Consider the following 16703-nt stretch of genomic DNA (forward strand, 5'->3'; position numbering starts at 1 on the left):
TGGCTGAGAGAGCGAGTCTGAGGTGCTGGGGAGACCTTCCCGTGGGGCTGCGGGTCCGTCCCTGGGAGCCATCGAGGCAGTGACTGGAGCTGTAGAAAGATGAAGATGCTCGGGGATGGAGCCTTGAAGGATGCGCAGGAGGATACCAAGGTTACCTTCGAGATCAGAGAGGAAGACAAGGGGGTGGAGGAGGGTAAGATCCTCTTCTCCAAGGGTCACCTCAAGAGTTCTTCCTCCATGAAGCCCTCCCAAACTAAAGTGTTCCTGCCCCCTTCTTTGATCTTTTCTAGAACATTTTGACAATCTTGCTGTGTACCGTGTATTCCTGGTTCTGCTTGTTTCTCTCAGCATCAGTTCGTGTCAATCTCTCCAGGCCTTTCTACAATCAGCTCGTTCGTCATTTTTACAGGACAGTGATATTCCATCACCTTCATGTGCCACAGCTTGTTCAGCCCCATCGATGGGCATCCACTCCTTTTCCAGTTCTTTGCCACCACAAGAGCCACTGCAGACATTTTTGCACACGAGGGTCCTTTTCCCTCCTTTATGATTTCCTTGGGAGACAGACCCAGGAATGGCCCTGCTGGGTCACAGCCTATGCAGTTTTGTAGTCCTTTGGGCATAGGTCCAGATCGCTCTTGGAATGGTCGCATCATCTCACAACTCCACCAACGATGCGGCGGTGACCCAGTTTTCCCACATCCCCTCCAACATCAGCATCTTTTCCTGTCGTTTTAGTCAATCCTTGAGGGGTGAAGGTGGTACCTCAGAGATGTCTTAATTTGCATTTCTCTAATAGTGATTTAGAGCCCCTTTTCATACGATTAGAAATGGCTTTAACATCTTCATCTGAAAATGCATCTTTTATCCATGGGGAATGACTTGTATTGGCACTAATTTGACAGCGCTCGAGACGGGGATCAGAAATGCGGGCTGGAAACATTTTTCCCCAGCTTTGTTCTTCCCTTTTAATCCTGTTTCTGTCGGTTTGGTTTGTGCAAAGCCTTTTGAATTTAATGTCATCGAAGTTGTCATTTTGCCTTTCTAATGTTCTCCGGCTCCTCCTCCGAGGCCCGAGAGGCCCGTTACCCCTGGCTCTCCCACTCGGTTTGTGGGCGCCTCCTTTCTGCCCAAGCCACGCCCCCATTTGGACCTCCTTTGGGGACGGGGTGGGGGGCGGGGGGGGTCCAGAGCACAGACGGGAGCTCCTCTGGGAGGAGCCGGGGGGCGGCTCCCGCTCACGTGCTGCTGGTAGAGCTTTGAGGGGGTCCAACGGTCCTGAGAAGCACCGGAACGGGAGGGGTGGAGGGGTGGGGGCGAGACGTCCGGACCGCTCGCTCTCCCAAGGTCAGACTAGACGAAAATACTTCCGGCGGCACTCGCTGTGGTAGCCCGGCCCCGGGGACCCCTCCCTCGCGGAATGGCGCGGCGGGACTCCGGGGGCCGGGGGTGGGGTGGAGGGGAGGTGGACTCCGGGGGTTAGGGGGAAGGGGGGGGACTCCGGGGGAGGGGGGGAGAGGGAGGCGCGGCGGGACCAGGAAGGCCACACGCCGGGGTCAGGACCGAGTAGCTGGAAGGGACGGAAGCCGTGCCCTGGGAGCCCGAGGCGGCCCCGGACGCGCTTCCCCGCCGGGCTCTCCGCGAAGGGCCTTCGGCTTTTTTCCTTCTCTAGTGCGTTCTAAAGGCCGGTCCTTTGGGAGGTGGCGGCCGGGGGACGGCCCTGGGATTGGTGGGGGACGTAAAAGAAAAGGCCTCGCCCCTCCCCCCCAACCCCCAGCCGCGCGCTGCCGAGCGCTTGTGAGGGAGGGAACCTGTTGTGGGGGCGGGGAAGAAGCTGTTCAGCTGTCACTGCCGATGGGAATCACGGAGGGGGGGAGGGGTCGGCCCCGCCCGCCCCCCTCAGGATCCCGGTGCTGCAGCAGCTTTCCTACCGCCTGCCTTCTCTGGCCCCTTCCATCACCTGGGCGGGGAGGGGGGGGCGAAGCGCGCAGAATGGGCCGGGGCAAGATGTCTGCTCCCCCCCCCCCCCCTAGTGCAACATCCGGGAGCCCTCGAGGCCCCCGCGGGCCGTCCAGCATCTCCTCGAGGCAATGGTGGGGAGGGAGGGAAGGAAGGACCCACGGCCAGAAGCGAGCCCGTTGAAATACAGACATCTGAAGAGCCCAGAATAAATAAAGCTGACGTTCCCCGAGCTTGGGCTGAGGATTCCTGCTTCATTTTTTCCTTTTCGATTTGCTTTTCCTCGCGCGGCGCAAGATAACTGTGAACTAGGGACGCACACGCTGGATTTAAGCTAGATTTCTCCCATGTTTGACACATCGGACAACTTGCCTTCTAGGGGAGGGGTGGGGGAAGGCGGGGACCGGAACACAGGGTTTTGCGGGGGCTGATGTTGAAGAATTGTCCACGCAGATGTTGGGAAAATAAACAAGCTTTAATAAAAATTCAAGAGTTCTTGCTTCTGGGGAAGTCTTGCACTGGGGGCGGGGGATGGGCCTTTGAGGGTTGAGGTCTCCTCCATCCGGGACCGCCCGGGAGGAGGCTGGTGTTAAGAGGAAGGACATTTTCCCTCCCTCCAGTTGGAGGTCTGGGGGCAGCCCGGGTGTGGGCCCAGGGAGGTCCAGGTGGGGCTACCCCAGGTTTCCCAGCTCGTCAGTGCCGGAGGACTGATGGCCGGTCACAAGCCCAGGGATGGGGAGGGCCAGCGGGGCCCCCTGCGTCCTGTGGAGAGATTATGGCGGCCGGTCTCTCCCGGCTCCGTCAGGTGAATGTTCCCGCAGAGCCAAGGCCCCGCAGAGCCAAGGCCCCGCCCCAGCCCTGGGCCCACTTTCCCGAGGCTTCCTGCTCCCCCACTTGGCCAAGCGGTGCTGGGAGTCAGGAGCTGCCGATTCCCTCGCCTGCGGATCAGACAGAACAAAGGTTCGGAGCGGGCTCCCTGTAATTAGGAGCAGCAGCAGGATGAGGACCCTCCTCCCTGCCACCTCCTCCCGGGGCGCCCCGAGGCTTTCTGGCCCTTTCTGGGCTCCGGAGAAGGCTCTGGGGGAGGGGGACGAGCCGTGTCGGGAGCACACAAGGTATCATTAACGACAGAACGGCTTCTTTTTAAAGCCTCGTCTTCTTTTGAAGTTCAAATAACTGGGTTTCTCAAGGTTAGGGGTTCAGTCGCGGCTTTCTCCGGGTTTGCCTTCGGCCTCTGCCACCAAAGGCTGGAGCTTGAGAAGCCTGAAAGGGACAGGTCTGGCTGGACTAGTTCTTTCCCCGCCCCTGGCGTTCTCCCCAGTGTTACCCCCCTCCCCATGCCCCTCAGCTGTGCCCCAGTGGGGGCTGGTACCCCGACTCCTGCCCCCCTGGGCCACAGCCACCCCTGCCCGGAGCACCCCTGGCCACCCTTTGGCCCCTGTTCTCTGGCCCCAAAGCTTCTGCAACAAACATTCTCAGGGAAAAGCTCGTCTTTCTTGTGCAGAATCGGGGAGGCCTTTGTTCTTTCCTTCCACGGCTGGAACTCCTGCCCGGCTGCATCAGGGCTGGGCTTTTTTCCCCCGCAGGCCCCTGGGAGAAGGGAAGGGAGAACCGCACCTAGATCCCGGGCCCACGTTCTCGGCGCAGCCGTTGGGAGGTGACCCACAGAAGCTCCCCCAAGAGGGTGATGGGCAGCTTGGGGAAGGCCTGAGCCAGGAACCTGGGCATTAGGAACAAATCCATCCTGGGTTAACAACAGGAAGCACAGGGTCTTCAGAGGCTCCGACCCAGCTGCGAAAAGCGGGAGCCGCCGCAAGTTTAGCCACCGGGGAAATAAACGGGGTGGCAGAAAAAGCAGGTCAGAAAGCCGGGAAGGCCCCGACAGTAATGGGAGGTGTGAAAAAACCAGTCTACACTGGGCCTCAAGAGAAATATAGGAGACACAAAAAGTCCAAGGAGGTGTCTGCACTGGGCCCCATGGAGCAACGGGAGGAGCGAGAAACTGAGGATGTGTCTAAATTGGGCCCTGACAGAGTAAGGGAGGTGCACAGGGGTCCATTCTGGCCCGGCCCGGCCCACGGGGAAAGACCCCTCCCATCCCCGGGAAGCATGGGAGGGATCCATTCCGGCCCAGGCTGGCCACTGGTGATTTTCCTTAGCCAAAGTTCCCACCACCAGCTCCCTGCTGTCTGAGACCGCCCCCCCCCCCCCAAATGACCCTGCCCCTTAAAGTCCTTCACAACCTAACCTCGGCCTCCTTTCCATTCCCCTCATCGCTCCCGGGCCCACTCCCCACTTCACTGCTCACTCAATGAACTTGATACTGACCCTCCCCCAGCCTTAATTTTTGTGAGAGCACAGGGAAGGTGCTTGGCAAAGTGCCTGACACACAGCAAGTGCCTAATAAATGCTCATCCCCTCACCAAATTTACATTCTGGTGGGAAAGTTAAGGCTTGTTCACAGACAAACAAGCAGCGTGGGATGGAGGGAGGGACTATCACCCTCTGCAAGTGCTCCCCAGTGGGCCCCACCACTGCAGGGGGACAGGGCCACACCTTCCCCTTTTCAGGGTCCCTTTGGACATTTGGCAGCCCATTCCCATGCTCGCTGGGGGGCGCTCACACAAGGTGGGGAGGGGGCGGGAGGAGACCCACTTTTTGGACCAAGACGAGGGGCCCTCTGTGCCCGGACGCCTTGCTGAGAGTTCTCTCCTTCAGAAGCTGCTGCAGGCGGGAGATGCTAATCCGAGGCCATCTGTTAAGTCACCACGGGTTAATCGATGCCCCTAAACAGCTGTCTGTGAATTCCCCGGATCACGGTGATCCGGGAGCATCAGGACGGCTGGTGCTGTCAATCATTCCCAGATAAAAGGAGAGGAACTTGGGAGAGGAACCCTCTTTGTTTGCCGGCCCAGTCGAGCCACAAGATCCCGTGGGAACCGGGTTCCGCCAGCTGCTCTCACCCAGTCAGGGAAACCCAAGTTCCAATCCCTCCTCAGACCTTCTGGGCTCGAGGACTTAACCACTGCCTGCCTTGGAAATAATAGCAGCCCTTCCCTGCCAGGGACAACGTGGGCTCCTATGAGCCGCTAATTGTAAAGCACTTAGTGGGTGCCTGGCACACAGCAGGTGCTCTATAAATGCGGCTCTATCATTAACATCGCCCCCGCCCTCTGGCGCCCGTCGAAGCCCTGCCCTTGCGCGGCACGATCTGTGTTAAGCCTTAAATACCAGTTAGGAGAACAGGAAACCGGATCATTAGAAACGTTTATTTATTCAAAGGGAAGGGGGGAGAGAAGGGATGAGTCGCCTCCAGCACATGCTGGCACCATGATCAGAGGTCGTTAAAAAAGCGCCCCCCTCCCCCGCCCCGTGCCCCCTCGCCCCCGCCCCCCCGGATCCCGGCACTCTCAGAAGGCCAGCTGCTGCAGCGTGACAGTCCAGATGGGGTGCAGAGTGAGAGCAAACGGGCTATTTGACACCAGACAGTCCCGTAAAGGGCCAGCAGGTCCTACTGCTGGGGGCCCAGGCCGGGAGCTGACCCCCCAGGAGAAGCCGGGAGGGAGAAGGAATCCAGGTTCCCTCAGGAGGGGCAAGGCCAGCAGAGTCCTTCCCACAGCCCGGGCTGCTCTCAGGCTGAGGAAAGAAGGAAATGTTGAATGAGAAGTTACACACAGCGCTCGTTAGCCGGAGAAAGAGCCACCTTAGAAGAATTAAATTAAGGGGAAAACAAAAAACCACAGTTGGTCACAAACTCCTTTGTTTACTGAAACATGAAGCAACGGGAACATCCCGGCAAAGGGGACCGCGCGAGCGAAGCAAGTTCTCCCATACGACCGCAGCCCGAGGGTTCAGCCCGCAAATATCCTACCTGAAAGAGAGCACAACACAAGAGGCTTATACACTGTCCGGAGGACGGCTGGGCTCCGAGTGCTAAGGCCCTGGCTCCCATCCTGTTTGTCGAGAGAAAACAGAGAACAAGTGTCAGTGCGGACCCCACGACTCCCCGGGGAGCTGCCCCCCAGGGGCGGGTGCTGAGCCCTGGAGGGAGCGGCCCAGGGCCCAGACTCGGGCCACACGTCTGCACTCCCCCATCACTAATCAGGGCCCCGCAGTGTCAGGGCTTTACAAGGAACACCACGCATTCGGGTTCCTGGAAGGTCGTGGGCACGTGGGGACCCGGCCCGCCGCAGGGGGGTGCCCGCCTGCCACTGTTCACGGCTGATTCTAGCCTGAAAGACAACAGGTTTCTCAAAGTGGAGAATGAACTGAGCACAGATGGCAAGGAGTGTCCTTTGTCCTCAGATCTACAACCCGGACTTCCTCCTCTTGCTCCCACTGCAGTCAAACCTCCATAATTCACACAGGATCCTATGGGGTTTCTCCGGCCAGCGCGAGCTGGGGAAGACCCTGAGCTAGCACTAGGCTCCTATCTCCAAGCGGCAGACCCAGGGCCGTGTCCCAAGGGCCGGCCCACCACTGACTGGCGTCCATCCCTGCATCCTCACCATCGGGCATCTGGGGTGCAGACACCACCAGCTTCCTGCTCGTGGGGCAAACTTCTGCAACCTTCTCTTTGTCCTCTATCTAAAGGAAATCAAAACCTGCCTTCGGCTGAGACTGAGCCCTTGGGCTTCTCTTTCAGGGACAGATGCCCCCTCATAAGAATAGGGGAACCCACGGCTGACACGGAGCTATTTCTATCCCCCCACCAAGGGCACCCACAGTTTGGGGCAGCTCCCTCTAATTCCACCATCCCAAAGAAGTGTTTGGAGCCATCCTCAGAAGAGCCCTGTGCTGAGTGTTCAACCCCAGGGAAAAATCTCAATTTCTAGCAAGAGCATCCCAGAAAACGCAGCTTAGAAGTCATCTTTCTCTCTCAATCTCTCCTCTTAAGCAAAACACATGAAAGAAAGCGGACGTCTCAGGCCGAGCTGGAAAGAACTGCCAGGAGACTCACGTTCCAATCCATGGACTAGACTGGGCATGGGACAGTTGCCCAGCATCCCAGAGAGCCTGAGGTGGCCTATGGCCGCCCAGCCCAGGTCCCGGGCCTGTGTTAGCTAGCAACATCGAGTCAGATGCTCTGCTCTCTGCTGGGAAGCAGCCCCACGTGGGGCCAGATCTAGAACGGTCAGCTTTCACCCAAGGGTGGGGAAGGGGAGTCTCCTCACCCCAAATGATGTGATCACCCCTTACTTTGTCCCAAGACTACAGGGCCCGGAGGTCCCTGGCTTTGTCCGTCTGCTGAAATGGAAATCGGTTAAGGATGGAGGGCCCCGCCCCCCCAGTCAGGAGTGCTTCTGTCCTTGGGAAAAAAGGAACTGCTCTCAGAAAAGATGTTATAAGAAACTGGAATCAAACGAAAAGAAACGTTCTGACCACGGTGACCCTCCCACCCTAGGCCAGAGAGAGAGGAGTTCAAAGGGTAACTGATACCTTGGCGAGGCTGTTCCCAGCAGGAAGCGGAGGGCTTTCTTCTCTACAAAGCACTGCGTCCCTTTCACCTCAACTAAATCGAACCTCTCCGCCACACCCACCCCACTCTCACCTCGAGCTTTAAAAGGCCGAGTACCGCGCCCGGTCCGTATACTGGTCCCGTTCATACCGCGCCACGTCGTACAGAGAATTCCGCGCGGCTGCCGAGGCCTGGGACAGCTCATTCTCGTGCCCGTAACCGTAGCCCTCTCCAATAGTAGGGACCGCAGCTGCAGCTCGGCGCAGGGGGCTCCGGTCCCGCCCATAATAGGAGGAGGTAGCTGCGGTGGCGGCGGCGGCGGCGGCAGCCACGGCAGCGGTGGCGGCGGCAGCTCCTGAGGTCGGCAACAGGTGTCTATCATAAGGGTTGAGAGAGGTGGAGGTGAGGTGACTGGTCATGGCTGGGCTCTGGACTTGTGGGAGCTGGGACAGGGTCTGCTCTGCATAGTTGTACGCGGAGGCCGCCGCCGCTGCCGCCACCGCCTCATAAGACCTCACCCGGTAACGCTTATAATAGTCGAGCGCTCCGTACGGATTGTTGTAATACACGGACTCCCCGTAGCCCATGGTATAGGGCGCGCGAACAGCTCCGTACTGCTCGTTATACTGCTCGGTCAAGTCTGCTACACGGCCCGTCCGATCCACTGGACACTCTTTGGACCAGTGGCCCTCTTTCCCGCACCGATAGCAGCCGCTCTGGTCTCCCATCCCGGGGGCGGTCCGAAGCCGGCTGGTGGACAGCTGCACGTGCATTCGTTTGCCTTGAAGAAACAGACGCGAGAAGGTTGCTGTTACTCGGTCCCGGCCCGCCTCCCCTCCACAACCAAGAGTGAGTTGGGTCAGAACCGGACACCCGCAGGAACACGCACACACACGCACACACGCCCCCAGCTGCGGCACACGGGGCACCGGGGAGGGGAGAAAAAGCATCCACCGAGTGAAATCGAGGTGAGAGTGGGAGGACTCGAATCCCTAGAAACCGGCCCTTTCGAAAGCGTCCCTCCCCCAACTTTCCGATTATTTCGCACAGACGTAGACATTTTCCCAAGATTCTACTTCTCGCTGCTAGGACTGCTACTCATTGGAACTCTGTCACGGAGGTTTCCAAATTAGTTTTTCAGAAGTACCTCAATTTGGAAAGATTTGGAAATCATCTTTCCACACCCCCCCATTCTTGTCACACACGGTCTACCCATAGACTGCGCTTAATTAACGGAGCCGTCAGCGTCTCTGCACCTTGTGGTAGCCTAGGACCCAGAGAGAGGGTTACTACAGCTTTCCCTTCTGCAGGTTATCACCAGAGGGTTCTGAGGGGCTGCGTGTACAAGGCTCGTCTGCTTCACTCTGCAGGAGGCCTGGGACTGTGAGACACACTGGTCCACATCCCAGTTACCCAACCTCTTCCACCAGAGGTCAGTCAAGGCCCACAGTGCAAAGGAAAACCACTCGTCTGCAGTCCCTCAACAAATGGAATCGGGGCAAAAAGAACTCGAGACGGTACCAGTTTTCTGGGGACACTACGCTCGTCCCATCGTCCCCACAATAGAGATGTTCGGCATTTCGTCCTGCGGTGTTCGCCCCAAAAACTTCACGGGGGATCATCCACTCGATTAAAAATGCAGCATTTGCTTGAAGGCCTCTGGGCACCCAGACAAACATGCTACATCCATACTTCCCAGGAAACAACCATCTTGCCCGGGGACCCTTACAGGAAACACCCAGGCTGCTCAGAGGGGGCCTGGTGGAAAATGGGTACTTTGCGAGATAAATGGGTCCCAGAAGCGCATAAGACTTTGGAAATCAAGGCAGCCCAGATGAGTCCGGTGCAGAGTACAGAGTGGGGATTGCGCTTTAGGATGACTCACATAAGGGTCGCTTAGAGCAAAACCAAACTGCATTTGTCCCCCTCCGTGATCAGCAAGATGCTACCTCTTTAACAGACCTTGTTCTGGATGCAGCTATTCGACAGGAGGCCCCGTGCTCCACCATCCTGTTGGAAACAGCCCCGATTCAGAACGGCAGCCAGAACAGCGCCATGCACTGACCCTGAGAGGGGAGTGGGTTAGTGCAGGAACATCACTTTAGTAGAACGCGTTCGCGCCTCAATGTCTCATGACTTCGACCAACCCAAACCTCATCTAGTCCCTGCCTCCTCCGGCTCAGAAGAATCCATGTTTCTAGCTCTGTCACCAACACCGACACAATTGGCAAAACAGATGTCAGGGTCATTAACTGTGTTCTCAAACTCTTAAGTTTTGACCAGGTAGTAAACTTGGCTATTTAAGTTTCCCCCATCTTCAAACTGGAAGTTATTCAGGGTCCTACAGTACTGACTGAACTTGGAACGGTTCTACAGCTACAAACTCAAAATGGATAAAACTGATTGTGACCTCTGAAATTTGGACTGAGTGATTTACAAAATGGCGGTCTGATTCTGGTGTGAATTTTTTCAAAGCGGCCAATCAGAGTGATATCCAGAAGCTCATTTTGAAGAATGTTTTCCCCCTACTAACCAGGCTTTTCCAAGTTTCTGGATCAGCTTTGGAGAAGCGGGCCCCCAGAGGCTTTCTATTCTTGCTGCTAGTTCCAGTCTTCAGCCCTCCTTCATTCCTTTTGCTGGTTGGTAACATTTAGTTTGTAAACACCTAAGGCATAATCCGTTTCTCTGTAGTGATATAGTAGTAGGCAACTAACTGTTTACCTGGAACTAAAACATCTTTCAAAACTGATGACTTTCCCATTTACTTCCGTAAGCTTTTGGAAAGGTTAGAGATGGGGCTTTTACTCGTGATTCCTGAAAAGCCTTACTAATAGCATCTGGAAAATGTCCTGCTTCTCTACTTCTACCATGTCTTAGGGGACACCAAGGCAAAGATATCTGAAAGAAGAACAAGAGGGTTAAAAACTGCCCCTCCCTGCTGCATGAGGCGTGACCAAATCTCCCAGGAGTGACTTCTGCACTTCAAGAACCCCCAGTTGACTGCCGGTGGGGGGCTCCCTCCCGGGGCGGGTCCCAGCCCCTTCTAGCCTGCCCTACAGTCAGCCTGGTCATCGGCTCCTCCCGACTTAGCCCAAGCGGGCCCTCCGCGGCCCCCACGGCCAACCGGCCATGCCCACGTGATGCTCCACTGGCATCGTCTTGGCAATCTGGGGCTTCACCTCCACAGTGTGAGGTGGGGGCGTGGAGGAGAGCTCTGAGGCCCCCTTGCTCTGGAACACCAGTGGCACAGAGACGAGTCGTTTCCAGGGTGGGAACATAAGACAACACTCTGTCATCACTGACCGAGGGGAGACCTGCTAGATTCCACCTGCAGCGCGCAGAGGGTTTGCCAGCATTCCCAGAGGGCCAGGACACAGCTGGCTAAGTAGCACACCCCAAAAAACTCATTTAAACGGCAAAGGCTGTACACCTGAGCCCTTGCAAATCAGATTCAAAAAAGCAAATTCTTGTTTATTTAGAGACCGTTTCTTTAGGGATTCCTAAGGCTTTCTATCATGTATGGTTGTGGACTAAGAGTTCCAGAGAAGACCTACTTAAATTTCTAGGCACCTTTCCTTTAAAAAAGTGAGGGACTGCCTTTAATCCTAAGATGCCATGGAGCATCTTGGCTAGCTTGCCTAGAGGAAGCTTAGAGCTTTTTCTTCCTCTCCCCTGGGCACAGGCTTGATGACACCACCTCCAAATGAAAAGTCAAAAAAAAAAAAAAAAAAAAAGCTTTAAACTGTCCAGAATAGGTGAATGATCCATTTGGAAACGCTAAGCTGGAGATCTGCCAGATCTCCTCAATAACACAGCCCGGAATCCTGCACAGACAAAAAGTTCGTCCTTCTCATCTTGACATTTGGAAGTGGTGAGGCAAATGGACCTAAGGCCCAGACTCTTGTGCCTGAGGAGAGGGTAACAAGAATGGAATGGTCAGGCAAGCTCAGACGCTAGCCCTGGGCCCGGCAGAGAAGGCCCAGCAGCCTCCTGGGTGCTCTTCGATTCTGTGTGTATACAAACATAAGGTTTGAGAGATACCCAGGGTTGCCAACCCAATAGGCCAAGTTTCTCAAGTTTAATGGGCCGGGTTAGTTGGTTCCTAATTTGTAGATTCTGTCAAATTTGAAACTTCTATTATCTACGCTAAACTTTTTTTCATCATCTGAAAAACAAAACAGAATTGGTTATGAAAAAACCTCACCTGACTGGGATTCTCTTTCCCATGGGATTTTGGGGAAAGCCAAGAGCTCGGCAGAGCTTATGTTCTAGACTCAAAAAAGGAAATCTTTTCTAAGTCTTCCAGCTCCTCAAGAAGTGGCCGAGGCACCAACTACAGGGTCATTTAAACCTTTTCGCTTCCTTCCCCCTTTCCCTGCCCCTAAACACACACACAACTTTCATCATTCTTTGATTCTTACCCAAAGGAATTAAGGGGGGGAGGAAAATTTAAGGATAATACTGTGAACTACAACATGACTAGAGCTTGCTTCCTATTTTTCTTTTAACTCAACTATTTTGCATTTCTTTTCTTTAGATAAGTTTCCAATCCCCCTCGTCCCCCAAAATCCTCTTCCCACAAAAATTCTTTTATGAATGGGAATTTCCAGATCATCAGCACTCAAGGAAAGAAACCAGGACAGCTTAAGCCTCAGCCCTAAGCAGCTTCCTGCCCGTGACAGAGGACTAACAGTTGGACGTAACATTCCCTCGTAGCTCTAGAAATGCTCTTAGTTGCCAGGACACAATTCTATCTGTTTTCTCACTTTACTTTTCAATTCCGCAAACATCATTAAACACCTGCTCCGTGCAAAGCCTTGGATACTGTTCTCATGACAACTGTGAGAGGCTCAAAGAAAGGAGGCTGCATTGCAATGCCGATTTTACAACAGGAAAAATGAGGCACCGAGAAGCAAAGTCCCAGAGCTCCTCAGCAGGAAGCCCGGAAGCCAGAGCTGACTTGGCTCCCTAAACCCTTTCTGAGAGACCAGGAGGGGTGCCGTGACAGACCATGTGAGCTACCTCATTTAGAGTCTCCCCCCTGAAGCTCGGCACAACCCCTCTGACTCCAACCCCTTCATCTGAGATGCGCTTGTCCAAGTGATGCAGTGAATACAGGCCCTTTCTCCTCTCCCAGAATCTGCCTTCTTCCCTACTACACCCAATTCTACCACAGTGGTGACAGAAGGGTCTGCCCGACCCCTCCGTGTGACCCAGAATAACGGTCATCCGATTGTGCTTCCCTATGTAATGGAGACTGCCAAAGACATTTTTTCCATCCATCTCCAAGTCTATGCATTTTCTCAGAAAAATCCAGCACCTTTTCTCACTGTTCTAGCAATCTGTCAAGGGGCAGAGTGAGCACCATGGGCTCTTTTGCTTTGCTTATTTTGAAATCCATGAATGAAGAAACCAAGCAGCCCAATCCCCAACCCCAGACTCACATTCTGCAGTGCGAGGGGGCTACCCCGAGAGGCCCCCCTCACTGCCAATCACCCAAGACACTGAACAATGAGTCCCTCGGAGAACTCAAAGCACCAGGCAGTCCTCGTCCATTAAAAAAAAAAAAAAAACACGCTAGCAATAAGCCAGCTCCCTTTGGGCCTGGATGGGAGTGACCAAGGGACTGCAGCCTTTCTCACCCCAAAGAGACACTATTCCTTAGTGGACAAATTTGCAGAAAACTAATCGATTTAACATACTGGTCTACGGTTTGTTTCCCCAAGAAACAGATGGACGAGATCTCGGGAAGCCAGCATGGGAAGGGGCTGAAGAATGTGATCTTGCTTCTCGGGAGGAAGCCGGCATGTTTACAACTGGCCCCCCACAATCGCCCTCAGACGGGATTTCTGGCTACACCAGATGGCCATGAGGGACGTCCCCCTGAAGGCCAGCTGCCCTCCTGACCTGTGCTTCCCCTCTCCCCAGGCCCCAGGGCAGTTCACCTTGGAACTCGGTGTTGTCCAGGCCGCGGATGGCCTCCACGGCGTCCTCGGCGCGCTCCATGTGCACGAAGGCGTAGTCCTTGACGATGTCGCACTCGATCACGGGCCCGTACTCCTCGAACTTGGCGCGCAGCTCGAGGTTGGTGCACGTGGGGCTGATGTTGCCCACGTGCAGCTTGGTGGAGGCCTTGCTCTTGTTCTTGCTGGCCTCCACGTTGATGTTGACGCCGTGCAGCTTGTAGTGGTGCAGGTTGCGGATGGCGTCCTCGGCCGCCGTCTTGTCCTCGATGTGCACGAAGCCGTAGTTCTTGATGATGTCGCACTCGAGCACCTTCCCGTACTGCTCGAACAGAGAGCGGATCTCCTGCTCCGTCGCCTCACGGGGCAGGTTGCCGATGAACAGCTTCACCATCTCGACAGCAGCCTGTGGGGGACAAGGATGCCGTTGGGGGGGGGGCCTGATCTAGTGACCCTGGGATTAGCCACTGCCCTCAGGTCCTCAGTTCTCAGATGGGGAGGGAGCAGCATTTATAGAGTGCTTGCTGTGTGCCAGGCAGCCCTCTGAGTCTGTCAACCCAGTGAGGGAGCAGCATTTATAGAGTGCTTGCTGTATGCCAACCCTCTCTTGAGCCTGACCACCATGGCTCAGGCCCAATGGCTGTGAGGTCACGGGGTCACGGTGGGGTCAGAGGTCAAAGCCAGGCCTTGTCCTGAAGGAGGCTGAAAGTCCCTCCCTTCCTGACCAAGAGTCCCCAGCAGGGGGGAGGGAAGAGCTTCGTGTTCACATTAGGGGGAATGAAGGTGGATCCAAGGGGAAGCCTGAGACCGTCAGCACGTATTGAGCGCCCTCTGTGTGCCCGCGCCACGAGGGGGGAGGGGAAGCAGCTGTCTCGTCTTCAGCGCAGACACACAGCAAGCACTCAATAAATACTAGCTCGGCCTGCGGGGGTGTCAGCTCGGCGCATGCCGGGAGGGGCGGACATGTCCGTTTGGGTTCAGGGCTCAGTTTCCCCATCGGGAAGACCCCAGCCAGAGAATGGACTCTGGGAGTCACCTCAGGGAGCCCTCCGGGCACTCGGAGCCCCGCCCCTCCCCGCCCCTCCCCGCCCCTGCCCCGCCTCCCAGACAGCAGAGCCCTCCCCGGCCCCGCCCCGCGCCGGCCCCGCCTGCAGAGGCCTCGCCCCGAACACGGCCCCCTCCCCCCCCGTTCCCTCCCTCCCCCCCAGGTCCCGGTCGCACCTCCGGGGGCGGCGGCGGCTCCCGCGTCTGTCAGAGACAACCCGACAAAATGGCGACGGCCGCTCGAGCCTCGGCGCGACCTCCCGACTCCGCGCCCGCCTCGCGCCGCGGCCGACGCACGCACGCACGCACGCACGCAGGAGGCAGGCACGAGCCCGGCGCGAGCGCGCCCGCCCGAGCACGAGCGCTCACCGCTGCGGCCAGCCAATCCCGCCGCCGCGCGCAAACAGCGTGAGCAAACGGGCGGGCCCCGCCTGCCTTTCTCTCCGCCTACAGGGCGGGGCATGGCGATGACGCCAGAGCGCCCTGCCCCCGCCCGGCTACGCCCCCCAAAGCCGACCAATCCCTGCCTTGCAAACCCGGCCTTGTATTTTACGTCAAAAGGAAAGGGGCTGGACTGAACCATTGCGGGATTCTTTGAACCGCGGGTGTGTGGGGGGGAAGCGGATTATTCCACTTGACGCCCGGGAAGGTGGAACGTGGAATTTACGGCCGCCGGTTAATCAGTTTCTCAAAGGCCACGTGGCAGCGACGGGGACCGTTCCATGGAAGGCCGGCGGAAGAGCTGCGGGCTGTCCCGGGCGCCTCGGGGTTTTGGGGGCTGCTATGGGCCTTCATAATGGGTCATGCCATCCGCAGCCGGGCGGGGGTGACAAAGGCTGAAGGGGAGACGGGCGCGGGCGTGGTCCGGAAAGGCGCTCCAGCAAGCCGGGCTGTTTGCCCCCAGTCCGCAAGCGCTTTTATCAGTCTACACCCGCCTCGGCCGGGCACTCCCGAGCCATCCTGCCCGGCTCCTGGGGACCCGTGAAACCTCGAGACAAAAACGAATATACACTTGGGAACCCTTGGGATTGGGCGGGGTGGGGGTGGGGGGGCGCGAGGGGCTGGGGGCCGGGATCCGAGCTTGGGTGTTCCCATCCTGGCTTCCCCAAAGCTTTAGCGCAGACTTCAGCTGTTAAAACTTGGCTCCCTTAAATGTATTTGAATATTAACGCTTAGTCATTAGGTGACTTAGAATGGTCATTTAAAATTTTCAAAACTCCAATCTGTTGCAAAAGCTTTGGTTCCACATCTGAAAATCCAAACTCCCGGTACGGTGTTTTCCTCCCGACACTCTAGAGATTTGTGTTTTTTTTTTTTGTTTTTTTAAAGAAAATCCAACAAGACCCGGGCTTCCTCCCTGGGGGTTCGTTTTTAACGAGTATTTTGATCACTGATTTTCTTAAAGATTGATTTCCTTTTCCCGCCTTTCTATATTATCGTGTGCATTAAAGAATGGGAATCAGAGAAGACTTGGTCCACAGGCATCCCGACCGCCACGGGGGGGTGAGGGGGGGGGAGGGAAGCATCCCCCTTACCGGGGTCTCGGGCCGGATGCCCTGGACTGCCTCGTGAAACTCGGCCCTTTCTCGAGTTGAGAGCCGAAGCATGCGTATAGCGCCCCTCCTAGTGGCGAAAGGGAGTACTGCAGCGGGTCTTTGCAGGAAGGAGAGAGGAAGGGAGAGAGGGGAGAGAGGGCAGGGCCCCCATCTGCAAGGGCTGGGTTCAGATGCAGCCACGGACATTTCTAGCAGCGGGCGAGTCAGTTAGGTGTGTTTGCCTCAGTTTGCACAGCTGTAAAGCGAGCTGGGAAAGGAAACGGAAGCAGCACTATCTGCCCAGAAATACCCCAAAGGGGATCTTCCACCAAACCACAGCAATCACATGACTTGGATTTAAAACCCCTTTTACTTTCCCTTCTTCATTCTGGGGAAACTGAGGCCAGGCCCTGTGGCTCCTGAGCTTCTCCCTCCAAGTAGTGAGTTCAAGTCCACGTTAGCGGCAGGCTCTGTCGCTTCCTGCTTGGCGATGCCCCGCAGTATTATGGGCATCCCTACTCTTTGCAGTCACCCCACCCTGGGGGTCTGAAGCCTTCCTTCCACAGCAGACTGGTCCCAACCCAGATTCTCTACCTCAGTATCCTCTCTCTCACATCCATCACCTTGTATTCAGTCAGCAGGCATTAAGTAAGTGCCTACTGTGTACCTTACCAAACATTGTGCTAAGCCCCGGGCATACAAAGAAAAGTCAGAGTCCCTGCTTTGGAGGAGCTCCCCTTCGGG

General features: G+C 56.3%; 1 protein-coding gene across 5 annotated transcripts; it reads right to left on the reverse strand.

The window, feature by feature from the left end:
- Nucleotides 1-5209: 5209 nt before the first annotated feature.
- On the reverse strand, nt 5210-14814 carry LOC127539790 (RNA-binding protein 4B). 5 transcript variants are annotated; one of them, XR_007948034.1, is made up of 5 exons: nt 14602-14805; nt 13363-13786; nt 7511-8198; nt 5831-5912; nt 5210-5595 (listed from the first exon to the last, which is right to left on the reverse strand). XR_007948034.1 is itself a non-coding variant. In XM_051964124.1 (4 exons), exons 2-3 carry the CDS (start codon nt 13772-13774, stop codon nt 7519-7521), a joined length of 1092 nt encoding a protein of 363 aa, XP_051820084.1. In that variant the 5' UTR covers nt 13775-13786; nt 14602-14805; the 3' UTR covers nt 5210-5912; nt 7511-7518. The 5 variants fall into 5 exon arrangements, 4 of the variants coding, with proteins under 4 accessions (XP_051820084.1, XP_051820083.1, XP_051820086.1 ...); XM_051964124.1 differs by having other exon boundaries at nt 5210-5912; XM_051964123.1 differs by lacking the exon at nt 5831-5912 and having other exon boundaries at nt 5210-5830; nt 14602-14804.
- Between the last annotated feature and the right edge of the window lie 1889 nt (nt 14815-16703).

This window comes from Antechinus flavipes, chromosome 6 (genome assembly GCF_016432865.1).
Source record: "Antechinus flavipes isolate AdamAnt ecotype Samford, QLD, Australia chromosome 6, AdamAnt_v2, whole genome shotgun sequence".
NCBI classification, from domain to species: domain Eukaryota; kingdom Metazoa; phylum Chordata; class Mammalia; order Dasyuromorphia; family Dasyuridae; genus Antechinus; species Antechinus flavipes.

Coding starts and splice junctions, on each gene's coding strand:
- LOC127539790 (XM_051964124.1), bottom strand. CDS start 13,774: ATGGTGAAGCTGTTCATCGGCAACCTGCCCCGTGAGGCGACGGAGCAG. Junction 8,199..13,362: donor GGACAACACCGAGTTCCAAG/GTGAACTGCCCT, acceptor TGTTTCTTCAAG/GCAAACGAATGCACGTGCAG.